The 24,697-nt window shown below is 41.0% G+C and overlaps 5 protein-coding genes across 11 annotated transcripts; 3 read left to right on the top strand and 2 right to left on the bottom strand.

The window, feature by feature from the left end:
• LOC112434912 (uncharacterized) lies at positions 1-2,260 on the bottom strand. 6 transcript variants are annotated; one of them, XM_076873226.1, is made up of 5 exons: positions 1,753-2,260; positions 1,533-1,645; positions 361-560; positions 197-268; positions 1-96 (listed from the first exon to the last, which is right to left on the bottom strand). In XM_076873226.1, the coding sequence occupies exons 1-4, from the start codon at positions 1,799-1,801 to the stop codon at positions 253-255; spliced, it is 378 nt and encodes a 125-aa protein (XP_076729341.1). In that variant the 5' UTR covers positions 1,802-2,260; the 3' UTR covers positions 1-96; positions 197-252. The 6 variants fall into 6 exon arrangements, with proteins under 6 accessions (XP_076729341.1, XP_076729349.1, XP_076729355.1 ...); XM_076873234.1 differs by having other exon boundaries at positions 1,533-1,590; XM_076873240.1 differs by having other exon boundaries at positions 361-542; positions 1,533-1,590.
• Positions 2,261-5,886: 3,626 nt separating this feature from the next.
• rack1 (receptor for activated C kinase 1) lies at positions 5,887-9,802 on the top strand. Its single transcript, XM_004540890.4, has 8 exons — positions 5,887-6,103; positions 6,572-6,743; positions 7,834-7,981; positions 8,352-8,447; positions 8,625-8,735; positions 9,007-9,147; positions 9,367-9,477; positions 9,690-9,802. The coding sequence occupies exons 1-8, from the start codon at positions 5,995-5,997 to the stop codon at positions 9,753-9,755; spliced, it is 954 nt and encodes a 317-aa protein (XP_004540947.1). The 5' UTR covers positions 5,887-5,994; the 3' UTR covers positions 9,756-9,802.
• A 1,295-nt stretch (positions 9,803-11,097) lies between these two features.
• On the top strand, positions 11,098-13,789 carry nme5 (NME/NM23 family member 5). 2 transcript variants are annotated; one of them, XM_004540892.3, is made up of 6 exons: positions 11,098-11,146; positions 11,312-11,450; positions 12,542-12,747; positions 13,177-13,277; positions 13,385-13,503; positions 13,591-13,789. In XM_004540892.3, the coding sequence occupies exons 2-6, from the start codon at positions 11,325-11,327 to the stop codon at positions 13,672-13,674; spliced, it is 636 nt and encodes a 211-aa protein (XP_004540949.1). In that variant the 5' UTR covers positions 11,098-11,146; positions 11,312-11,324; the 3' UTR covers positions 13,675-13,789. The 2 variants fall into 2 exon arrangements, with proteins under 2 accessions (XP_004540949.1, XP_076729307.1); XM_076873192.1 differs by having other exon boundaries at positions 11,102-11,450.
• Positions 13,790-17,412: 3,623 nt separating this feature from the next.
• Positions 17,413-20,575, top strand: hnrnpaba (heterogeneous nuclear ribonucleoprotein A/Ba). The gene is made up of 8 exons (XM_004540897.6): positions 17,413-17,636; positions 18,081-18,249; positions 18,337-18,495; positions 18,585-18,716; positions 18,813-18,903; positions 19,009-19,164; positions 19,274-19,359; positions 19,817-20,575. The coding sequence occupies exons 1-7, from the start codon at positions 17,413-17,415 to the stop codon at positions 19,342-19,344; spliced, it is 1,002 nt and encodes a 333-aa protein (XP_004540954.1). The 3' UTR covers positions 19,345-19,359; positions 19,817-20,575.
• On the bottom strand, positions 20,248-24,601 carry phykpl (5-phosphohydroxy-L-lysine phospho-lyase). Its single transcript, XM_004540893.6, has 13 exons — positions 24,314-24,601; positions 24,100-24,218; positions 23,806-23,965; positions 23,652-23,726; positions 23,480-23,567; positions 23,271-23,387; positions 23,069-23,151; positions 22,754-22,979; positions 22,355-22,509; positions 21,842-21,931; positions 21,590-21,723; positions 21,448-21,492; positions 20,248-21,104 (listed from the first exon to the last, which is right to left on the bottom strand). Exons 1-12 carry the CDS (start codon positions 24,370-24,372, stop codon positions 21,449-21,451), a joined length of 1,350 nt encoding a protein of 449 aa, XP_004540950.3. The 5' UTR covers positions 24,373-24,601; the 3' UTR covers positions 20,248-21,104; position 21,448.
• Between the last annotated feature and the right edge of the window lie 96 nt (positions 24,602-24,697).

The raw sequence follows: 24,697 nt of genomic DNA, 5'->3' as shown, positions 1-24,697 counted from the left end.
GTCCGAGAGAGAGGGGCAGGTAGAGGAAGGGGTGAGGGTGGCACTGCTGAAGCTCGTCACGGATGGATCACGTCCGATCGGTGAGATGAGAGAAAGCTGAAGTGAAACAACAGCAGGATGAGGTAGACGTCAATATAGGAACTCCCTGATGTGACACAGAAAGGCTATTTTTTTATTTCTTTGTATTATTTCTCACCTTGCAGTCACTGATGCTGTTCACCAGCTGGTTGTATTCAGTATTGAAGGTGTGTGTCAGAAGGCGCAGGCACTACAACACAACAGGAACAAGACCGATCAGCTCCGAGCAGAGAAGGAAGAAGGCAGCAACAAGAACGCCCACTAAGCCCACGTTTTTCTCACCTTGGTGGCCAGCTCCTTCTCACGCTTTCAAAGGTGGTGCTGGAGATCTGCGAGGAGGCGGAGGTGGACGTGGACAGAGTGCTGGAGCTCACGCTGGGGGACAGAGACTCACTCAGGGACTTGGTGGTGGGAGCTGTTCCCACGGGAGCCGCCTCTCCCAGAAGGTGACGGGTCTTTTCCACCTGGAAGAAAGATGGGGGCTAATGTGAGGTAGGGAGAAGAGGGGACGTTAGTCATGTAAAGGCCATAGGTGAGGGTAGGGACGTAGATCGACCGGTAAATTGAGAGCTTCGCTTTTACACTCAGCTCCCTCTTCACCACGACGGACCGGTGCAGCGTCCGCATTACTGCAGCTGCAGCCCCAATCCGTCTGTCGATCTCCAGCTCCCTTCTCCCATCACTCGCGAACAAGACCCCGAGATACTTGAACTCCTCCACTTGGGGCAGGAACTCATCCCCGACTCATCCTATATTTCCGTTTTTATATTTCTAATGTTTGCCTTGTTTTCTTCACTGTCTAGTCTGCCTCTGTCTTGCCTGTATGGATGCATTTACACCGAAATGTCCCCAACAAAGGATGTTTTAATTCACCACTATTCCAGTGAAACATGAGTCTCCCATCTTCCTGCTACCAGTCTGGAGTTTTTGTTCACCAAAGCACACACCAACTTCATACTGACGGACAGATCACTGCCCTTTTGCCGCCTTGTCTGACCGTGTTTTGTGGCTGTGGTTCACTTCACCTCACTCTTCCCCATTCTTGTCATTAAATCAGGCTGTTCTGCAACCATGGCAGCCATTCACTCTATGGCTCTATTCATGGTGTATTTTACCCCTTCACCAAAGGCCGTTCTCGTTTCCAACATTATATTTGCAGTGTTCGTCTATCTATCAATATCTGCGGAGTATTTTTTTTAACGAGTATCCTATTTTCTAAAGCACAGCATGTAAAGGGTAGCTCGGTTAGCAGGATGCTAGCATGTAGCGCTTAGTGAGACACGCCTCAGACGAGTTGAGCAAAGACCCCGTCTGTGTACTTTATACGTGAGCAACGGATTTAAATAAAATTAAGGTTTCAAAAGACAAACTTGAAGATAAATATATATATATATATATATATATATATATATATATATATATATATACACACACACACATATATATATACTCACCGGAGAGCCGCCAGGGTTTGCCGCTGCCATCTTGGCGCTCCTAAATTCAAAACTGCCTCTGCAGTCAGGCAGGGGAGGCGTGGAAATTGTCTTTGAGTTAGTCAAACGTTTTCCTTAGTTCGAGTAGATGATAAAAAAAAAAATAATAATAAATGGGATTTTAAGTAGGACTAGGCGTTCTGTAATGATCTCTATTTAGGAGAAAAACTTAATCACTCACCTTTAAACAGCTCTCTTTTAGGAGACACACTGCTGGCTAACGGTGTCATGTGATCAAACAGCGTAATTTAATTGGCTGAGAGCCACTCGACTCGATCTGGTGCTGATTGCTCTGGCTTGGGTCATTAAAGTTCATCACTTTTGCAGGTGAATTTTTGCAGGTGAATTTTCTTCAGGTGAATTTTTGCAGGTGAATTTTTTTCAGGTGAATTTTTGCAGGTGAATTTTTTGCAGGTGAATTTTTGCAGGTGAATATTTTTGCAGGGAAATTTGGAGGATAAAAATTCAGTGTCATAAATTCAATGTCTAAAAATACTTGAATTCTGATGATACTATATTTCTTCCATATTCCCGGGATCTGCTGGAGCCACTCGCCTAGCTTGGGAGTCACCGCACCTAGTGCTCCGATTACCACGGGGACCACCGTTACCTTCACCCTCCACATCCTCTCGAGCTCTTCTCTGAGCCCTTGGTATTTCTCCAGCTTCTCGTCTTCCTTCTTCCTGATATTGCTGTCATTCGGAACCGCTACATCGATAACTACGGCCGTCTTCTTCTGTTTGTCTACCACCACTATGTCCGGTTGGTTAGCCACCACCATTTTGTCCGTCTGTATCTGGAAGTCCCACAGGATCTTAGCTCGGTCATTCTCCACCACCCTTGGGGGCATCTCCCATTTTGACCTCGGGACTTCCAGGTTATACTCGGCACAGATGTTCCTGTACACTATGCCGGCCACTTGGTTATGGCGTTCCATGTATGCCTTGCCTGCTAGCATCTTGCACCCTGCTGTTATGTGCTGGATTGTCTCTGGGGCATCTTTACACAGCCTGCACCTGGGGTCTTGCCTGGTGTGATAGACCCCAGCCTCTATGGATCTTGTGCTCAGAGCTTGTTCTTGTGCTGCCATGATTAGTGCCTCTGTGCTGTCTTTCAGTCCAGCTTTGTCCAGCCACTGGTAGGATTTCTGGATATCAGCCACCTCCTCTATCTGCCGGTGGTACATACCGTGCAGGGGCCTGTCCTTCCATGATGGTTCCTCGTCTCCCTCCTCTTTCTTGGGTTTCTGCTGCCTGAGGTATTCACTGAGCACTCGGTCAGTTGGGGCCATCTTCCTAATGTATTCTTGGATGTTCGTTGTCTCATCCTGGACTGTGGTGCTGACACTCACCAGTCCCCGGCCCCCTTCCTTCCGCTTAGCGTACAGCCTCAGGGTGCTGGATTTGGGGTGAAACCCTCCATGCATGGTAAGGAGCTTTCTTGTCTTTATGTCAGTGGCTTCTATCTCCTCCTTTGGCCAGCCTATTACCCCAGCAGGGTACCTGATCACGGGCAGGGCGTACGTGTTGATGGCCCGGATCTTGTTCTTACCATTCAGCTGACTCCTCAGGACTTGCCTGACCCTCTGCAGGTACTTGGTGGTTGCAGCTTTTCTAGCGGCCTCTTCATGGTTCCCATTCGCCTGTGGGATCCCCAAGTACTTGTAACTGTCCTCTATGTCTGGGGGGGGGGGGCTACATGAATAGGATGAGGGACCTATGGTGTGTGTGTGTGTGTGTGTGTGTGTATGTATGTATGTATGTATGTATGTATGTATGTATGTATGTATGTATGTATGTATGTATGTATGTATGTATGTATGTATGTATGTATGTATGTATGTATGTATGTATGTATGTATGTATGTATGTATGTATGTATGTATGTATGTATGTATGTATGTATGTATGTATGTATGTATATATATATATATATATATATATATATATATATATATATATATATATATATATATATATATATATATAAAAAATCATTTCAAAATGGCTCATGTTTATTAGTACACACAAAACACAACTTTGTTTTTCATGTATTTGGTCACGTGCCTATGCAGAAGGACTTTGAGGATGTGAAAATCAGTAGGATTCATTGTTTTGGACCCATTGATATTTGCATTAGATTTTACCAAAAGCCAAAAGCTAGAAAGTCTAAAAAATAAATGGGACAGAATAGAAATACTAAAAGGGAGTCTAAGATCTGTGCAAACATTTTTTACGTTGTCACAGGTCTTAGTCTTGTTTAAAGACTAAGACCTGTGGATTTACTTTTGAGGCATTACAAAAGTCATAGTCAACAGATATTGCAATTCATTGGCTAAAGAGCCAAGACAAAAAATGAGAGAGACACAACCAAAGATTTTCAGTTTGTTAACCAAATGAACCTTAAACAGTAATTAACTTTATGAGGTGGGATAGTTTTTGTTTGTGTTTCAGCAGTTATATGAGTGATCGAATGTTAGGTGTACGCAAGACAGAAGGCCATCACTGTCCATTTGCTTCCACTTATCCTTTTCAGGGTCGCAGGGGGCGCTGGATCCTATCCCAGCTGTCATAGGGCAAGAGGCGACCCTGGACAGGTCGCAGGACTAACACACAGAGACAGACAACCAGTCACATTCACACCTATGGGCAATTTAGATTGTTCAATTAACCTATCCCCACAAAGTGCATGTCTTTGGAAGGAAGCCGGAGTACCCAGGGAGAACCCACACAAACACAGGGAGAACATGCAAACTCCACACAGAAAGACCCCGGCCTGATGGTAGAATTGAACTCAGGACCTTCTTGCTGTGAGGCAACAGTGCTAACCACCGTGCCACCGTGCTGCCTATATTTATACATAAAGAAGTTGGCATTAACCACAACAGAAACACTGTCACCTAAACAAAACCGACCAAAACTTTAAGCATGGAAAGATGTGATATTGTTATTTCTATGTCAAATCATCTAAGACTACAATTATTTCATTTTTAAATATTTTCTGAGATGCTGTAATGGAGCAGAACCATTAGATCATTCGTTGTGATTACACCAATGTTTACATATGGTACACTTCACTGATTACTGAGCTCTTGCTGTCTACACTCTTTGACAGCAGGCACTTTGATATGAAATTTGAGTATCAAAGAAGTGTTTCTGAGGAGCTCTGTCTTTTGGTAAAATAAACAGTTTAAAAAAACGTCTTTGATTAGGTCTGTCATGAGCATCTGACATATACACAATCACTCGGGATTAAATACCCGCGCCTGTGACAAAGCATTTCGCCCCTAGAGGGTGCTATAATTAAAAGCAAAGCTTCGCACACGTCTGAACAATTATAAAAAAAACCCTCAACGGGTGTAAAAAAAAAATTCTGAATGACAATATAAAGTGAAGAAGTGAAGAAGAAAAATACAGATTAGAATCCAGATCAAAATGAAATAATCCATAATTCAATCACTGAAGTGGAAGAATTCACACACTGTATGCAAAAAGAATGAATTCTGCTGCTCATAGTTTCATACCATGAAAAATATACAACACAGACCTGGCTAATACAAAAACTAAACTAAAAAGAGTTAATTGTTTAAAAAAAAAAAGGTTTGTTTTTATTTGAATACCTGTAGTGAATTGCCTAAACCTTGCATCTGGCATATGTCCTCCATACAACAAGAGACTAAAACTAAATCTATTAAAAACTAAACTAAACATTTGGAAGCAATAAACAAAACCTGAAACTAAACTGAATTAAAAACAATACGTCAATATGAAATAAAAATGAAAACTAATTAGGAAATACACAACTATATTAAGTATTGAAAGCATTTAGAGCCAGGCAACAATTCCTTTTCTTCTTCTTCTTCTTTGATGAGCAATAAAATAGGTTGTACGTAAATACAAGTATTAGACGTTACATGAATTAAGCTCAATTTCTATTTGGGTAGAGAGCATTAACAAAAATGACTATAACTGCGTTTTGTGTTTTATTTATTATTATTATTATTATTATTATTATTATTATTATTATTATTATTATTATGAAAAATGTACCTTGATACATTTTTATGATTGTTGTTTTACATGTTTGTTTGTTTGTTTTCGGGGCTTTTTGAGGACCATTTTTATCAAAACTTTTACTAAATATGACGCACATAGAGAGCATGAATTTAACATAATCTGTAGCACATACTAGAGGTAGTAATAGAGGTTTTGTTTTCGTTTCTTTTTACACACGTCGCTGTGTAATGGGCTGAAGTTCACATATCCCAGAATCCTCCGCGGGCCTCTCACCCCCTCTTAGTTTTTGCATCCGGGTCTGAACTTCCTTTTCCTCTGTGCCTAGATGCGATGAGGACCTAGGTTTTCCCGGACCTCTGAAAAATCCGAATCCATCCTTGCAAAAGGCACCACCGAACCTCGCCAAAATGACCGAGCAGATGACAGTGAGGGGGACCCTGAAGGGGCACAGTGGATGGGTCACCCAGATCGCCACTACGCCCCAGTACCCCGATATGATCCTGTCGGCGTCCCGAGGTGAGGCTTCCCCCGCCGGTTGCGCCAACATGGCTCAGATAGCATTATTAAGCTAGCTGCTGCCGCTGTAATGTGAGGCAGATACTTAAACTGGTGTGTAAGGAGCAGATAAAACATGAGTAACCACGTAATATTAGATAAAGAGGGCTCAAACTTTTACATAAAAAAGGTCCTAACTAGCTGGAAAGAAGCAGGTTAGCTAAGCTCGCTAGCGCTATCTGTCGTCATCTGTAACAGACCCGTTGATGTCCATACTTGTTAGGAGGGTTATAGCACGTTTAGTTACCTGAATAAATGTAATTATTTAGCAACAAAACCCTCCTAACCTTCGTAGACTGAGCCCGTGGATCCGAAGTTTAACAGGTGTGCATGTAGTGCTAGCAATCGATGCATGCTGATGCTTAAATTATTCGTTTCCTGAATGAATATTGGACGTTGAGACATGAAAACGTGTTGCTTTTTTTTCAGACAAGTCCATCATCATGTGGAAACTGACCCGTGATGAAACCAACTACGGTATCCCCCAGCGTTCCCTGAAGGGTCACTCTCACTTTGTGAGTGATGTTGTGATCTCCTCTGATGGACAGTTTGCCCTGTCCGGAGCCTGGGACGGGACCCTCCGCCTGTGGGATCTCACCACGTAAGTGCAGGGAGTCTTTACCCCTGGGCAGATGTTTAGAAGTACAGGTGAAAAGCCAAGTCTTCTAAATGACATTTGATTTTTTATGAATCACTTGAGTTTGAAGAGGCCTAGTGCTAGTTTCTCAGATCTGTTATATGCCAAAAATAGTCTTACAAATGAAGTGTTTTCTTAGTTAGTTTCAGAATATCAAATTGTTCTCTATGCCATCAGTACATGAGATCTGATACCAACAAAGCCTAAGTTGTCTAGATCAGGTCACACTGACTTTTCAGCAGTCTGATCGACCTCACGCAGACAGAACCACCACAAAGGTAATGGGGTGAAGGTCTGTACTCAGACAGGCACAGGTTCTGTCAAACCCATCACCTACCCTCTACCCTTAGTATGAGCTCAGAAAATCACACATCCATCAGCTGCTGTTACTGTATTTGCACACTGGACTCACAAAATCAAGGGGAAATGGAAGTTTGAACATAATTTAGCTGATTTTTGTTACTGTGTGGGAGCAAAGTCAGAAAACGAGAGGGTTTTTTTGCTTAACTGATTAAGGGCAAGTAGTATGGAAGAAACTGTAAGTGTAGCTGCATTCTTTGGTGATTTCACAGACTACTTGTGAACCCAAACCACATAGTTTGTCCTTTTCTTCACCTCTGGCCGTTGTGTTTTCCTTGATTTTTTTCATTTCTTTTATCACTGAAAACTCAGTTGAGCAGCAACATTGGTGTTTCTTGAATGGCCTCAAATAGCTGGCTTTTGGGTGTGTGCACCATTTCACTGCCTAAGATCTATGCTGAAAACAGTGATGGTAATAAATGTGCAGATGGTCCAGTTTTGCTGGATTGTGCATCCACAGCTTTAAAATCTTGAGTTGTATTTTTTATTTTTCAGTGTCAGTGTTCGCATTGTAAAACAAAGACACAAGAAAAACTGGTGTAGTAATTTTTTTTTCTGGCTCTTAAATTAATGTCTAGGCCTTGGACTCGTCAGTAGTATTTGGATGCAGTGGCAGCAGGCATGCATTGATTGGTTATGCTAAGGTGTGCAGTAATTTAGTTGATCTGAAATGCCTGCATATTTTTCTTCCTAGTGGTCTCACCACCCGCCGATTCGTTGGACACACAAAGGATGTTTTGAGCGTGGCTTTCTCTGCTGATAACCGCCAGATCGTGTCTGGCTCCCGGGACAAGACCATCAAGCTGTGGAACACTCTTGGAGTCTGCAAGTACACCATCCAGGTGAACTTCCATCTAATGCTCTCCTGCAGCTATCAGCCACTTCTTAATGCCTTAATATTATTTTGAACGAGACACTTAACAGTTAAAGATGCTAGCTTTAATGTAAAGCAACTAGATGGCACTTTATTGTTGACATCTACATTTTCCCCACATTGTTTGCCTGATTGTGATAAAATGATCTGGCAGATAATAAAACTTTGTTATATGGTTTGTCTGCTCGATGATTATTACAAATTTTGCATGTATTACCTGATCTCGTTGATGAGTACTATTGATGAGGGCACAAACCAAATAGCATCACGTGACGTTTTTAATACCAGCATAACTCATAATCTGGCTTTGAGAATTCACAAAGCTCTTTATTTTGCAGGATGAGGGCCACACTGAGTGGGTGTCTTGTGTTCGCTTCTCCCCCAACAGCAGCAACCCCATCATCGTCTCCTGTGGCTGGGACAAGATGGTTAAGGTATGTTACCTTTGTGGAAACTTTGTGTTGTGTGGTTTGCTCAGTGATTTAAAAACTTTTCGCATGGCTTAACTGAACTCAGTGATGAGAATTATTTATGAGAGCAAAGCTCAGATAGGCTGACACGATGGCGCTTATAACAGTGGAGGCCTAACATAGTGTGCCCCTTGCTCATAGGTGTGGAACCTGGCCAACTGCAAGCTGAAGACCAACCACATTGGTCACACTGGCTACCTGAACACAGTGACCGTGTCTCCTGATGGCTCCCTGTGTGCATCTGGTGGAAAGGTAAGGCAGAGTTTAACTGAATGTCTTTTTTTTTTTTTAAATCATTTTTACTCCACTTAATAGGAGTAAATTAAAGCCTGCAGGTTTCAACTATGATGTATTCTTTACATGCATCTGTTTTAATATTGATGACACCAGAGGCTGTTACTGAGTGATTCCTGCACCTTAAAGAGATCATCATTAGTGCTGAAGATTTTTAAAAGTGACTGTTTGCTTTAAATGTTACACAAAGATGTTTGAACTGAAGGATGTCTTCTGTCTTCCACATTAGGATGGCCAGGCCATGCTGTGGGACCTGAATGAAGGCAAGCACCTCTACACCCTGGACAGCGGTGATGTGATCAACGCCCTTTGCTTCAGCCCCAACCGTTACTGGCTCTGTGCTGCCACTGGACCCAGCATTAAGATCTGGGTAAGGCTTCACACTCTGGTCTGTGTGTTTAAAAATTAAAGTTGTAAAGGGCAGTGATGTAACCTAACATGCCAGCTGTATTCTATGATGAAAACCAGAGGCTGTTTCTGAGCTCTAACCTCGTTTGTTAGTTTAATAATAAATTTTGGTGCTCAACTTCAGTCACTGTTTTATACCTGTTAGTGATCACACCACCTCTTGGTTCTTCTTTTCATGTAGGATCTGGAGGGCAAGATCATTGTGGACGAGCTGAGACAGGAAGTGATCAGCACAAACAGCAAGGCCGAACCCCCACAGTGTACTTCCCTGGCATGGTCTGCTGATGGACAGGTAAGAAAAACATATATTAAGCATGTCTGTCAGAAGAGGTGCTTTTAGTGTTTTACCCCCAGTGATTATTCCCATTCACTTTTACCTCTGATGTCCACTGGTGACAGTCCTGCAAATATGAGGGGCACTAAAAACAGTTATCTGAATATGATCGGACTATAAAACGGCAGAAATTGATGAGCGTTGACTTTATGTTCTCGGTTTCTTTACAGACCCTGTTTGCTGGCTACACTGACAACCTGATCAGAGTGTGGCAGGTCACCATTGGAACTCGATAAGAAATCCTCATTGAAGCAACTTTAAATAAAAGACTGTTTGGAAAGAATGTGTCCCGTCTTGCTCTGAACATTGTATAATATTGGTGGTTCTCATATAAGTTGGTTAATGTAAAATTTATTCATATAGCACATTTAAAACAACTGTTGATCAAAGACATTTAAGATGATCAAAGGAGATGAAATTGACAAAATTTAAGAAAAGAAGCATAAAATGAGAAAATTTGAGTAAGAAATAAAACAAAATGGAATTCATTCTGGTTTAAAAGCCAACGAATAAAAGTGGGTTTTTAAACTGGTTATGAAAGTGTCTAATGTTGGGGAGGTCCTGATGTGAAGAGGGAGTTTGTTGCACATTTCAGGAGCAATCACAGCAAAGACCAATCTCCTCTGTGCTTTAATCTGGACATATGGACAGCTAGGAGCATTTGGTCCCCAGACCTCAATGATCTTGAAGGAATTTACCAGTTGAAAAGATCAAAAAGGTACAAGGGTGCTGACCTGTGCAATCCCTTGAAAAGTTAATAGTATTAAGTCTGATTTAAGAAGGAAAAATTAGATCTAGTATAATATTTAAGTGCAAGTTTGTGGATCTCAGATCTTGTACCTTTTACTCAATATCTTTAGTTAATGGTTACTTTTCAGATCATGTTACAGATGCTCCCTGAATGATAAAAGCCTCTTATCTCTGTATCTGTTTTACGAATAAGATTTCAAATATATGAAGGGTCAGGTCTACTGTTCCTACTCCCTGAGTCAAGAGAGAGAAGCAGGTCACAGAGCAGCAATGCTACAGAGTATGAAGGTTTGATGTGATCTGTATACAAAGAGGCTCAACTTTAAATATGTGCAGTAAAGTCCTCAAATAGTCAATTAAATGCCCTTTGAAAAGCATTAATGTCTACTTTAGTAATATTTAAGTGTTGCTTTAAAGTATTTTCACTGTCATCCTGGTAGTTAAACCAGGGTGGTAAGGTGCCCCCTTATACTGTGTACCCCAATGTGACAGTCCTCCGTATTTAAATTACTTTGGTTTGCAAAATCTTCGAGTCACGAAAAAAGTCTGATTATCAGATCTGCTGCTGGAATAACACTGTTAATAGTTATTGCCACGCAAAAAGGGGGCATACAAGTACAGCTATCCACGAAAAGGTTTCTTCACTGAGCTATAACATAATCTCCCACATCATGTTTATTGTGATTCTTACTATACTCTGAGATATTTGGCAAGATTTTATGTAACTAAACAGATTTAAGAGAAGCTGATACTTTTTTGACGAAGGGGGACAAATATTTATTGAACCTTTGAATTCGCGAGTTTTTACATCGTAAGAATTGTCCTGCATGCGGTGCCGTACACGTGCATCCTAGCAACAGACATACACATCCAGAAGGTGGGTCAGTGGTTTAATTGAACGAGTAATCGCAGTTTCGCTTTAAAAAAAAAAACATTTTTATAATGAGGCTACTCAAACTCTTCATTGCCAGCTGTTATTAATATTAAGTAAATTAATATCATAAAGATAAACGTTACAAGCGTCTGTCTGATTTGATGTTAGCGAGCGAGAGGAGATGGATGAAAGTTCACCTCTTCGTATTTATGTGGAAAGAACACTGGCCATTATTAAACCAGATGCCATCGACAAAGCTGCGGAGATAGAGAATATTATCCTCAAGTCGGGCTTCACCATCCTGCAGGTATGTTAAAGTTTCTTACGTTGGTAAATTACAAGATGAGAACTGTGGGGTGCACTTTGTTGTGTCAGGGACGAGGCTATCCAGCTGAGGATTTTTGAGGAAATAATTTATCTATTTTCTATTATAAGAAGTGTGATATCTTCGTTCATATAAATGCCCCTTTTAAAAGTAATAGATTTTCTTCCTTTGCAGATATCAGTAGCGCAAAGGTTTTCCAATAAAGGGCATTAATATCCAATGCAATTCTATTTTATACAGCGTCAAATCTCAACAGCAGTAACCTCAAGGTGTTTTATTCTCTATGGTAAAGACCCTACAATCAAACGTCCTTCTTTGAGCAAGCATTTGGCAACAGTGGGAGGGAAAACTACCTTTTACAGGAAGAAGCCTGTAGCAGAATCAGACTCAGGCAGGGGTAGACATCTGATGCAACTGGCTGGGGGTGATGGGACGAAGACAATAACTTAACAACAATAATAACAAACAATAGTTGATAATACAATCACTGGGCACTTTATTTCTAGTAAACCTGGATCCCCTTTTCCCTCAGAACCACCTGAATGTTTCATAGCATGGTTGTCGGAAACATTCCAGTTTGAGATGATTTTAGCTTTGTGACATGGCGCGTTGTCTTGCTGGAAGCAGCCATCAGAAGATGGGTATACTGTGTCATAAATCGATCGTACATCTGGTACCTGAAGTGTGCCAAGAAAATGTACCCCACACTATTACACCACCACCACCATCCTGAACCATAGATACAAAGCAGGATGGATCCATGCTTTCGTGTTGTTTATGCCAAATTATGATGCTCAGTTTATACTTCAGAAGATCTATGACTATGCATACATGCCTAAATGCATTGAGCTGCTGTGACGTGATTGGCTGATTAAATATGACAGGACAAACTATTTTTGCACATGGTAAAAGCAATTGAAGTGTGCATATGCAAATAGCAAATAGCCTCAGAATACCAGCCTACTGAAATTAAACTGATCTACTGTATCTGATGTGGTTAGAGATAAATCATGACTGTGTTCACCACCATATGTGCTTTCTCTGTCATATCCAATATTTAATCCCTGCATTAGAAGCGGAAGCTGCTGCTAAGTCCAGAGCAATGCAGTGATTTCTACGCAGAGGAGTATGGAAAGCATTTCTTCCCCAGCTTGACGGCCTTCATGAGCTCTGGCCCCATCGTTGCCTTGATGCTAGCATGCGACAATGCTATCGCCCACTGGAAGTCCATCATAGGACCTGTCAACAGTGCCAAGGCCAGAGAAACCCATCCAGAGTGGTCAGTGTCATTGCTTGGGATAATGAAAAGTGGGGTGTAATTAGATTTTGAATAGAATAGAAGAAAATCAAAGACTGACATTATTACACAATATACAGTATACTGTGCAGCATCCTCACACTTTGGTGTAAAAGCACTTGAATATTTCTCTGCAAACCTGCCCCATCCTTGGACTCAGACAAATGAATAACAGTAATAATGTGTATTATTTACATGGCATTTTTTTAATATAAATTTGACTTGTATATAACTTACAGTGTTTGATTGTAATTCTGGATCTCAGCCTCAGAATTTTAGTTCACCGTGTCCTTTGACTGACCCATCATCAAGGCTTGGTATATTACTTTTATCAAAGGTATGGGTTAAAGGTCAGCTCTGTTAAAACTCATACGCAGATGTACAAATAAAGAATGCTGTACTTTTCTTCAGCCTTAGAGCAAAATATGGCACTTCTGAGCTACAAAATGCCCTTCATGGAAGCGATTCATTTCAAGCAGCTGTAAGGGAGATCAAATTCATGTTCCCAAACTGTAAGTAATTTGCACACCCACACATAATCTTCTATACATAGAGATCTTGTGCATATGCAAGTGTTTTGAATGCTTTTCATTCTTTGACCTGTGTGTTTTTTATGCAGCTATAATTGAACCCTTACCCTCAAGAGAAGAAAATGAAGAATACCTGAGCAGGTATATAAACCCAGTTCTGCTACGCGGGCTCACTGAGCTCTGCATGAACAAGCCACTCAACCCCATTGTAAGTATTAGAAGCTATACGTGTTCAGTCATTAGCCAGCTGTTTAGAGCTTTGTGAACATGGGGATTGTATGTTTGCTCCTGATAGATTTGGCTTGCAGACTGGCTCATCCAAAACAACCCAGACCAACCTCAAATATGTGAAGCAGTCGTTGTGGAAGAGGAGCAATGAGAGGCAAACAGTGGGGAAAAAGGAGCAACGAGCACAGAGTTTAATGTCTTTCTTTTTGACTGAGAAATGAATCTGTTCAACGCTATAATGAAATAAATCATATTTTCAGTCGTAAGCATCTGTTTGCTTTCTGGCATAAATCAGCAATAGACTGGTGATCTGACTAGGTTGTACTTCACCTCTTACCTAAGCCCCAGAATTTGGGTTAGAAAAATGGATGGATGGATGAAAGTTAAAAGTCTTCTTATCACTTAAATATAGACACAACTTCTTAACCTTTAACTAAATGCATCAAAAATGGCTGTGGCTCAGGAGGTAGAGTAGGTTATTTTCTCATTAAAGGCAAACAAAAATGTTTGGTTGAATTAAGCTTTCATAAAAGAAAGAAAGCACTTTCTTACTGCTTGTAGTAAGGTTTGAACTCTCAAAGCACTTTCTAAGCATTAAGAACAATTCAATGTAAAGTTGTGTTAGTTTGTCCATTTACCTTTGAGCCTCTGAAAATGGGGGACTGTGTGTACAATTGGCTGTCATTCCTGAAGGGTCATGCAACACTTTTGCCTAACTCCCTGAAATAAAGTTGGACTGTAATTTGAATCTTGTGTGTCTGTGTTTTTAAATCTATGGTGGCGATTACTTATGAACCTAACTTTATCACGCTGGGATGAAAGGTCTGGAAATATTCTCTGTAATTTAATCTTTGAATAATTTGATTTGGGCAGCTCCTTAAACTATTTTACAGCAGGTTTGGCACTAATTGAACATACAGTGTTGTGACAAAGTATATTTTTCAAACTTATGTCCCATATATCCTCTGATAATTGTTAACCTAGGTCTACTTCCCATTGAGTTGCAGTGGTTTTAGCCCTAGCTGGGAAAATACGTGTGTCTGGTGCTGCACTTTCAAAGTCACTCGTGTGTGATCTTATGTCATTTTTTACCTTGAGATATTTAAAGAAGTCTCATTGTGAGTGAACTTAACTTTGTTGGAAGGATATGAAAGTTACTTTTAGGTAAAAGTGGCCATGTTAAATATTTCTTTTATCCTCCGTACAAAACAGTGCACCATCTGACTTGGAAGGGGGAAAGAAAGTATTCAGTATTATTGGCAATAATACTATTGGTGACTGTTTAATGTCGAAGAGCCACTCCATCTCCAACCCAGCAGGTAACACTGCTGGTCGACAAGGCAGTAGACAGCAGAGTAAATATTTGGCAGCACCAAATAACAGGACAAACAATTTTATAGGGTCTGCAAATGACGCTGTTTAAAAAGAGTGCATTTTGAAGTAGTGAACATGGTTGCACTGAATCCATCCGATAACCTGGGTCGACTGTATGAACCCAGCTGAGATCAGAATGTTACTTGTTGACAAAACACTCAATAACTTTATTTGATTTTGATGATGATGAGATGAGATAACCTTTATTTGTCAGTTGCAGGTCTTTTGCTCACAACCGAGATGACAGACCTTGCCGACCGTACATACAATACAAACATCACATTGGGGAGACAGGTCAGGCTAGGTAGCGAAGAAAAAAACATCGAAATGTGCAACACAAAAGGATAATACAGGAATGCACAGGTATCAACACACCATAACACAATAAACACAGTCAAGCAATATTTGATTTTGAGTCAGTTCTGTTGCTGTTGCTCCACTCAGATTGATTCACTATTAGTGAAAATAATAACTTATTTGTGCATTTGGGTCTGCTTATTCAGTAAGAGGGTACTTCCAATACCATTTCCTACATTTATATGCTAAGATTGTTGGAAACGGATGATTGCAGTTACCCAGCTGTGAACATTTTGTTCTGCAGTGTGTGACTCTGTTTGTTCCTAACTCACCAGGTATACAGAAAGCTGCTTATACTGTAAACACAAGTGCTTATGACTAGCTCAGGATATATTTTTTTCTTAAATAAATGGACTGAAGCATTATAACCCAAGTGTATATCCTTTTATCACACACATATTTCTGGTAAAAGGATTTAGAAAAAGAATGACAGAAAATTATGAGTTCTGTCAACACACTTCAATGCTTTTGTATCTGATTATACATATACAATTGTGTGTATTACAACCTCAAGCCAATCAATTAGCTTTTACTGTGCACTGAAGACATTTGAGTGTGAAACCAAAAGATGAATTTGAGAAGAGAGATCAGTTTCTTTTTTTTTTATTGCCGTTACTGGCATCTAAATGTGTTTTTTTTAAAACATAGAATATATATAACTACATCAATTCTATGACCCATAGACTTCATCATATTTCTTATTTCTTCATTAGTTCATTAGTAGTCTCTTCATTAGTTATGTCTCTCCAGGGTTCTTTTTCAGCACCTTTTTCAGGGTTTGTCCTTTCAGTCTTTTCTTCATGAGTTGAAATGTTCAGCTGGGTAAAGATCTGGTGATGGCCAAAACCTCTCATGCCACAACCGCCACTGTGCTTCACAGATAAGCAGATCCCTTCTTTCTCCGTATATTGGGCTTTCTATCACTCCGGTGGAGGTTAATCCTTCTCTCATCATCAAACTGTTTAAGAACAGCAGTGGTTCATCTTTTTACTTTTCTTTTAACTTCAGTTTGACCTTCTAATTTTTTACCGCTGGTCAGTGGTTTGGATTTTGTAGTTTGGGCCCTATTGTGTTTTCTAAGCCTCCTTCACAAGTCTTCACAGGTGAGAGCAAAAGAATTAAACTGAGTGAAGGTTCAGGGCTACTTCCCTATTTAAATAATCAATAAGGAAAAAATAGATTATTAATGGATTACTGTGCCAGTGTGTTTTGTTACTTTATCTGAGCTGTTTTACCTATATCTCGCACTCTATGAATATGGATATAACTTGATGACGTCACTTTATGATTTTTTTTTTTTATTAATAATGAAAACTTCACTGGTAATTTTCAGACCAAGTTCCTTGAGTGGAGCTGAAATTACCGAGCAGTGAACACACCATTCTGAAAGTACTCTGAGTTCCTTCCTGAGTTCTCGAGGCGTGAACATCTTTTGTAGAAAAACAGAAAAAAACTGTCTTACATGCCATTGGTCGGTGCCGTGAATGGCAGCAGAGATTTTCCAATCAGAGGGCTTCTGCGCAAAAAGGTCGTTTTTTTCTCCTGCTGGTTCTAGAAAACCAACCACGAGTTGCCGTCGTGTGGGAGAATCCATCTTGAAGAGAGCTCTCCGGTTGTGTGATTAGTAAGTACGTTTCTGTATTTCATTAGCCTGATTAGTTTTTTTCTCATTATATTGTCACGTAAGTAATGCGATTCTTGTAATCTATTTTTTAAACAGTTGTTTTTTGGGGTACGTGCAGGTAATTTTTGTAGTTATTAAAACTGTAGACTGATATTGCGGCCGTATCGGCCTCGGCATTACGTAACTGCGAATTTGAGTTGCATAGTCCCGGCTCGGTTTATCAGCGCGATACATATGTGTACAACTTTTCTAATATTTGCCCTTGGCAGTAATGCGCTAAAGATGCAGTTTGGTTACTGTGATGTGTAAGTGAACGTAACTCTGTGGCCATTTCCCGGCACTCGGTAATAAGCGGGGCTCTCTGAATGCAGGGAACGCGATCGCGCCGGCCAAAATGGTGGGAAAAGCACGTATTGGCACCATGGAAATGGCGAGGCATGCACGGCATGACACATTATATAACCCCCACAACTGTATCACTAATTCCTTACTCTATCTTGTTTGTGTTGGGGGACTTAGGTATAATTGTGCAAAATGTCTGAGTCAGAGCAACAGTACATGGAAACATCGGAAAACGGCCACGAAGTCGACGATGATTTTAACGGAGCCGGCCTCACTGAGGAGGGGAACGACGACGACGACGGCGCCGCCGCGAATGACTGCGGAGAGGACGCAGGGCCCGAGGACGACGACAATTCGCAAAACGGCGGCACGGAAGGAGGCCAGATCGACGCCAGCAAGGGCGAGGAGGATGCCGGGTGAGTTTAAGAGGCCTGCTGTGAATCTGTGAAGGAAGCAGGCGTCCCTAATTAGCGCTAGCGGTTTGCCACGGCTCTTTGTTCAACCGGCCTTTTGTTGGCGCCATGTGCAGCGCGGAGAGGGGGGGATGGGCGCCACTGTAAAGATTAAATCTAATATATAGTTGCTTAGAAAAGCAGCAGATACGGGGTGGGTGCTGTGCCTCTACCATGGGGATTTCTCACTTTATTAAACCGGCCTTGAAAGATGGCTAACGGCTAAAAGCTAAAGCAAGTGCTACCTACCTACCCCCCTACATTACTGGGTCACCAGATGTTTTGGGACAGCCTGTATATCTACACCCCTGGTTCTACCCACTACCACTACTGTGTGAAGCTTGTTAGTGGGGGGGTGCCTGCAGCTGCTGCTGCTGCTGCTAACAGTGTCCCTTCTCCTGTGCTCAGGAAAATGTTTGTTGGCGGTCTCAGCTGGGACACAAGCAAGAAGGATCTTAAAGACTACTTCTCTAAATTTGGCGAAGTGACAGACTGCACCATCAAAATGGACCAGCAGACAGGCCGGTCAAGAGGCTTTGGTTTCATTCTGTTTAAAGACGCAGCCAGCGTAGAAAAGGTAAGTTATGTAATTATGTGGACACGTGAGGCATATTTTCACAATGTGGGCAATTTTACATGTGTTTGTTTTTTCTTTGTCTAATAGGTTCTTGAACAGAAGGAGCACAGGCTAGATGGGAGACAGATTGACCCCAAGAAAGCCATGGCCATGAAGAAGGATCCAGTAAAGAAAATCTTTGTGGGCGGACTCAACCCTGATACTTCAAAGGAGGTCATTGAGGAGTACTTTGGGACCTTTGGAGAGGTACATTAGAAGCACCTGTCAGCATCTAATGGAATTAAGTGGGTATATTGGAGGTGGCTGCTACAAAACTCTGATTTCTTTGTTTGTAGATTGACACCATAGAGCTTCCGCAGGACCCAAAGACAGAGAAGAGGAGGGGATTCGTATTCATCACGTACAAAGAAGAGGCTTCGGTGAAGAAAGTCATGGAGAAGAAGTACCACAATGTCGGTGGTAGCAAGGTAATGGCACAGCAAGCTTGCCGGCTGAAATTTAGTTAGCCAGATTTATAAGTCTTTGCAAACGTTTAACACGATGCTCTTTGTGTGACATTGTAGTGTGAAATTAAAATCGCGCAGCCCAAAGAGGTCTACCTGCAGCAGCAGTACGGTGCCCGTGGATACGGTGGACGTGGGCGAGGACGTGGAGGTAAGCACGAAATCTGTGTGCACTTCAGAAGACTCTTGATTTCAATCATGGCCTAAATTTGTTTCTGGAGACTTGTGACAAAAGCTTTCTACTTGTTATTTCTAGGCCAGGGCCAGAACTGGAATCAAGGCTACAACAACTACTGGAACCAGGGATACAACCAGGGCTATGGTTATGGACAGCAAGGCTACGGATATGGTGGCTATGGTGGCTATGACTACTCTGCTGGTTATTACGGCTATGGGGGTGGCTACGATTACAGTAAGCGATAAGTGGCCCCAGGGAAAAGAAACAGAATGAGAGAAACTTTATTTTCTTGGTCCTCCTTTTTGTACAGAAGAACTCAGTCCCTTTTTCTCTTGTCCTCCAGACCAGGGCAATACAAGCTATGGGAAAACTCCAAGACGTGGAGGGCACCAGAGTAGCTACAAGCCATACTGATCACACATAGTGCAGGTATGCATTTCTGCATCATCCGTGGTAGTATGAGAACATAGCTGTAACCATTAGTGCCTTCTGACCCCAGAGATCTCCATCTACTCTAAGTCCATTCCAGCATTGTTGTGGGGTTAGGGTAGGCCGCCTTGTGGGGTCTGTGATCATTAGAGATGGATTCATTCCACCTGTCGGCCATCTTTAGATGAACCTGTACTGCGACTGTTTGATCAGTACGCGTCGAGTTTGTGGTGGTTGAAAGCGGGAATAAAGGACTGTTTCACCTTTCACCAAAGTGCTAGGTGTAACAGCTAGAGGTCGTGTCCCCCTCCCTTCCCAGCCCCTGCCCCCGTCCAAAAAGTGTGTCTGTCCATCACTGACCAGTCAAACTCATTCATGCACCTGTCTGTCTTTGTGTAACTGCATGCCGCATTTGGTTTATTCTCAGTAACGTTAAGCACCGTGTTTTTCTCTCAAGGTCTAAAGTAAATAAGAAAAAGAGATCCATGGTCTGACTACAGCGAACATGGGCTCTGGCTTTTCCTTTGGAGTTGGCAGAAAATTTGGACTCATGCTCCATTTGTACAGATCAAGTGAGGAACTGGGGAAGCAAATGTCACTTTTCCACTTTTTATTTTATATTGTTTTTTGTTTTGTTTTTTTTGTGTCCATTTACATTTCCAGTGATGGAAGTGTTATTTTTACTGTACTTTTTGGTACCTTTTTGAATCTAATGTATTGTATGGTTGTATTTTTACATGTCTACTGGATTTACAGATGAGCAAGAGCTTTTAAAGCTCGCGAATAAAACAAATTTTTTTTTTTTTTTGTTTTGGTGTTTATAGATTTTGTTGTTCTCCCATGCTGAGTGTTGGATGTGAGTTGCATGGCTTCAGATGTGGGGTGAGGTTTAAAAAAAAAAAAAAAAAAAAAAAGGGATTTATACTAATCAAAGGGTTCTTTGTAAGAGTGTCAAATAAATATTTGCAGAAGGCCTTGTAGACAAAGACAACCAGCAATTATTTGGTTTTGTTTTTTTTGTTGTTGTTGTTTTTGTTATTTTGGCTTTTAAGGAGATTCTTCCCCCATCATGTCTGCAATTTTTAAGTGGCTTTACTAGTGTTATTCAACTGAACGCAAGCCTGTTAAATGTAAGAGGGTATTCCCTCTCTCACTGGAAATTCATTCCTCTAGTGTCTTTGGCAAATTGGTAGAAATAAACTTTTGGTTTATATTACACATGGATCTTTCTGTTATTATTTGTAAAGTTAACGTTAAATGTTTTTGTACTGTTAACTGGCTTGCTTGTTTCGTCTCAAGTAATGTTAACATCTCCATGGGAAGCTGTGGGAGAGGGCTTCACTACCTGCAGGATAACTTGCTGAGTGTAACACCCACCCCACTAGATGTTAAACTGCAATACTTGAGCAATTTTTGTGAATGTGTCCGGGAGTTATAGTTGTCTGGTAAGTGCTTCACTCTACCATGCTGTGTATTAAGAACATGTTGCCAATCAGTGTTAAGTCACAGCTGATTATGTGAACTGCTGTCAGCAGAAAAATGATACAAGAACCAGGATTACAGTTTAAAAAAAAAAAAAAGTTGTCAATATTTTCTTTAATTTATTTATTTTGTATTATAAAAGTGTGGAATTTCAAAATGTCATCTTCTGGTAGACTACATTTCCCAGGTGGCAATGATATGTTGTGGCTTGTAGTGTTTACCTCCAGTCTGTGGGGTGTCATCAGAGAGGTGACTGGTATGATCTGTTGAAAATGAGAATGACTAAAACATTTGCATTGATATTTCACTTTAAATGGGCATAGTTTGAAACGAATGACGACGCTGATCCAGCAGTACCGTTATTTAAAATTCACTGTCACCGCTTTGATATTCTCTGAATTATTAATTTCCAGATAGAAGTCCAACTTCTCTAAAGTGAACCCCCACAGTAGTCTGTGTTGAGTGGAAGAGGCAACATGTTCTGTGAAGCTGTTTGGTCTACTGGAGCCTCAAGAACAGATTTTAATCTCTACCTCTAAATATTATGAATGTGACCACCTGACTCTGTCTGATGCAATTAAAATGTTTTCTACAGGTTTGACAAACCTTAGATGTCTTCCTTTTCCAGTTTGAGGTCACTGGCTTTCATGTCTGAAAAAAATGAAATGGTTATATTTTGGTGTTGAGGTTTTTATGGACTGAGTAGATAGCATGCATATAACCTTGTTTACAATGTTAGTCAGCTAACCTGTAAGGATGCGATCAATACATTGCACCACCAGCTCTGCATTCTCCATGCCGAAGCACATGGGAGGCTTAAACTTCAAGACGTTCTCCCATGGGCCATCAGTACTGACACATATTTGATCCTCCTCCTTCAACCTGATATAAAGAGGACAAACTCCAATCACAGAACAGCACTGGGGAGTAAGCTTTTTTTAAAAAAACATAAAATGTAAAAACTAACTGATAACTAATATGTTGCACTGCAGTCCCTCACCTCTTGACCACATGCGCTGCAGCTTCTGTGGCAGGAGTCTTCTTCTCTCTGTCAATCACCAACTCAATTCCCAAAAATAGTCCAACACCTCTACAGAAATAAAGACATGGCCTTTTATTGGAATTATGAAAGAATTAGCATACTTGTCAAATATATTTACATGTTAAGTATTCACGTTAGCAGCGGTTTGCAGTCCATGTCTGAAAATCTGAGATTTTTGTCATTCATATCTAGCTTTTTATACTGCAAAGGGTAAACACTACCAAATATATGTATAATAGGGTATGGAGGACAATTTCTATACATTTGAATAATTGAACATTTTTAGATTAAGTAAGATCAAAACACCACACCTGCAAATAAAAGTGAGATGTCAACGAGGCACTGTAAACATGGACATGTCTGTAGGCAAGCTTTAATTAGTAGAGTCACTGGACTTCATTATACGGCAGCTCAATTAGTTATTTTTTAAGTGCTATGAACTGCAGGATACCGCTGACATAGCATCCTTACCTGACATCTCCAATTATTTCATGTCGTGCTTTCAGTTTTGTGAGCAAATCTTTTAGGTGGGCTCCGACCCTCACAGCATTTCCTCTTAAGTCTTCCTCCACGATCACATCAAGGACTGCTAGGCCAACTGCACATGAAACTGGAGTCCCGCCGAACTGCATGAAGTTGGAGAGTAAAATGAGTGATTTATCTTTAGAATATGCATAAAAGCATTATATTTAAAAGTAACACAGGAACTGTGAGTGAAATGTACGTTTTAAGTCTTAAAATGACATTTCTCTCTTAATGTCATTTTAATATTAATGGTAAAATGGTAAAATAGCTATTATTATCAAATACCTGGTTGTGTGTGGAGATCGGGCATTAATTTATGCTACATTAAGGTTTCTGTATAGTCACCGTATTGAAGTACTCCACTCCGTTGGCTGTAAAAGCTCCAGCTATCTCTGCAGTGGTTGCTACGCATGCCAGGGGATGCCCATTGCCCATCGGTTTGCCCATGGTCACAATGTCTGGGCAGAAATCGTCTCCCTGAAGCTGAAAAGCCCAGAAATGATGTCCCACACGCCCAAAACCTGTCTGGACTTCATCTGCCACAAACACGCCACCAGCTGAGCGCACATATCTGTGGAGAATACGACGAGGAGGCACCACACTTTCATTGTTGTACAACCAGCTGAGCAAAAACAACCAGATAACTGAAGAATTACTCACTCTGCAACTTTAGGAAAGTATCCTTGGGGCAAGATTATTTGTCCACCAACACTGGGCAGGGATTCAGCAAAGAAGGCTGAGATCTAAAGAAAAACAGATAATAAATATGCACTATAAGTGTAATGTGCTTATTATTAGCACTGTTCTGAGCGTGTGTAGTAGAGATTTTATTGAGCCTGCATGGAACTGGGTTATAGTGTACCTTACGGCCTTTTTTGTGAACATCCTCTATAAGGTCTTTTACTGTATCAGCATATGCTTGGCCTGGGTTGGGGTGATCTTCTCTGTATATGCCTCTGTAAGTGTCTGGTAGAGGTGCCTGGGAGGATGAAAGAACATGTTCTTTGAGATCAGCAGGAGTCTATTGCTGGGTAGCAGTTTTTGTGATAATAGGTTTCTAAATTTACACACCACATGAACCCATTCTTTCTGTCCCGCCAGTTTCCGGAACTTGTAAGGGCTAATGTCGATGAGAGACATTAGATGCCCATGGTATGCACTAGTGTAGAAGGAGAGCTCATTATAACTGAAAAGCACGTGTAATTGCAGGGGTGAAAGGGCTGCAATGGAGCAAAATACTTACTGGTCAAGAACTACGACATCTTCATGTTGGGTGTACTGACGTGCCAAGCGTAGGGCAAGATCATTGGCCTCTGAACTATCAGGAAAAAAAAGATGTAATTGTACTTTAGAGAATGCTTTTTTTAAGGAGTATGAGCGTGCAACAGAATACTCACCCAGAGTTAACAAAGTAGAAGACACACAGTTTCTGGGGGAGGGTAGCAGCCAGGCGGTCAGCATACAGGACTATGTTGTCATGCAGGAATCTTGAATTTGTGTTCAGGACGTCCATTTGAGCTGCTGCAGCCTTTGTGATGGCGGGGTGACAATGACCCACTTAGAAAAACATACATACAACATGTCAGTAAGGGCGTTAAAACGTCCTGCCACTAGGTGGCAGAAGTGTAATACACTGTATTTTTTTAATTGGTTAGAAAAAACGGACTTGAGACTGGATGATAATGTTTTACCATGTTGGACGTTACTGATACAGTCCAAATAGCGTTTGCCATTTTCGTCAAATAGATACTGTCCTCGTGCTCTTACTATTTTCACCGGGTCTTCTGAATAAAACAGTTTACATGACTGTCTGTAATCAAAGAAATCAATACGTGTCATTTGCACTATATGCACAATAAGCCTGTGAGCAAGCACCAAGAAAACACCAAGTTTCATCTTACATACCCGATTAGCCTATTCCTCATTGCAAGAGTTTCTTCTTTCCGAAGTTCTTCTTGCGCCATGACAACTTAATCTCTGGCTCTTTTAATTTCACGTATACCAAATACAGATACAAATACAATGCCATAAACTATAACAGCTATTGACTAGAAACTTATGGAAAACTGTTTCGCTAACTGACCCAATACGCATGCGTCGGTGGCAGAGCTGAGTTCACTTCCCACTAAGTTCAAACACTTTGTAGTTTTAACTTTTCTTTTCCCCTGTCACAGGTAAGGTAGGGTATCTAAATTTAATAAATATTTTATTATTCGACCTATATTATAAAATACATTTGCCTTTATTGTTAGACAGGAAGATTTGAAATTACGCTCTCGCTTTAACCAG

The sequence above is a fragment of the Maylandia zebra genome, linkage group LG2 (genome assembly GCF_041146795.1).
Source record: "Maylandia zebra isolate NMK-2024a linkage group LG2, Mzebra_GT3a, whole genome shotgun sequence".
Taxonomy (NCBI): Eukaryota; Metazoa; Chordata; class Actinopteri; order Cichliformes; family Cichlidae; genus Maylandia; species Maylandia zebra.
Note: the sequence above shows the minus strand (reverse complement) of the source record. Positions and strands in the feature narration are given on the sequence as shown.

What these genes read in the sequence shown, in the direction of transcription:
- phykpl (XM_004540893.6), bottom strand. Translation starts at nt 24,372, where the DNA reads ATGGCGCAAGAAGAACTTCGGAAAGAAGAAACTCTTGCAATGAGGAAT. An exon ending in GATGTCGTAGTTCTTGACCA is followed by an intron (nt 23,568 to 23,651) that starts GTAAGTATTTTG and finishes CTTCTACACTAG; the next exon opens with TGCATACCATGGGCATCTAA. An exon ending in GCAGCGCATGTGGTCAAGAG is followed by an intron (nt 21,724 to 21,841) that starts GTGAGGGACTGC and finishes TCTTTATATCAG; the next exon opens with GTTGAAGGAGGAGGATCAAA.
- hnrnpaba (XM_004540897.6), top strand. Translation starts at nt 17,413, where the DNA reads ATGTCTGAGTCAGAGCAACAGTACATGGAAACATCGGAAAACGGCCAC. An exon ending in ACTTTGGGACCTTTGGAGAG is followed by an intron (nt 18,496 to 18,584) that starts GTACATTAGAAG and finishes CTTTGTTTGTAG; the next exon opens with ATTGACACCATAGAGCTTCC. An exon ending in ACGTGGGCGAGGACGTGGAG is followed by an intron (nt 18,904 to 19,008) that starts GTAAGCACGAAA and finishes TGTTATTTCTAG; the next exon opens with GCCAGGGCCAGAACTGGAAT.
- rack1 (XM_004540890.4), top strand. Translation starts at nt 5,995, where the DNA reads ATGACCGAGCAGATGACAGTGAGGGGGACCCTGAAGGGGCACAGTGGA. An exon ending in GCTGGGACAAGATGGTTAAG is followed by an intron (nt 8,448 to 8,624) that starts GTATGTTACCTT and finishes CCTTGCTCATAG; the next exon opens with GTGTGGAACCTGGCCAACTG. An exon ending in CATGGTCTGCTGATGGACAG is followed by an intron (nt 9,478 to 9,689) that starts GTAAGAAAAACA and finishes GTTTCTTTACAG; the next exon opens with ACCCTGTTTGCTGGCTACAC.
- nme5 (XM_004540892.3), top strand. Translation starts at nt 11,325, where the DNA reads ATGGATGAAAGTTCACCTCTTCGTATTTATGTGGAAAGAACACTGGCC. An exon ending in CGGGCTTCACCATCCTGCAG is followed by an intron (nt 11,451 to 12,541) that starts GTATGTTAAAGT and finishes TCCCTGCATTAG; the next exon opens with AAGCGGAAGCTGCTGCTAAG. An exon ending in ACAAGCCACTCAACCCCATT is followed by an intron (nt 13,504 to 13,590) that starts GTAAGTATTAGA and finishes TGCTCCTGATAG; the next exon opens with ATTTGGCTTGCAGACTGGCT.
- LOC112434912 (XM_076873226.1), bottom strand. Translation starts at nt 1,801, where the DNA reads ATGACACCGTTAGCCAGCAGTGTGTCTCCTAAAAGAGAGCTGTTTAAA. An exon ending in TAAAAGAGAGCTGTTTAAAG is followed by an intron (nt 1,646 to 1,752) that starts GTGAGTGATTAA and finishes ACTCGAACTAAG; the next exon opens with GAAAACGTTTGACTAACTCA. An exon ending in CAAACCCTGGCGGCTCTCCG is followed by an intron (nt 561 to 1,532) that starts GTGAGTATATAT and finishes ACCTCACATTAG; the next exon opens with CCCCCATCTTTCTTCCAGGT.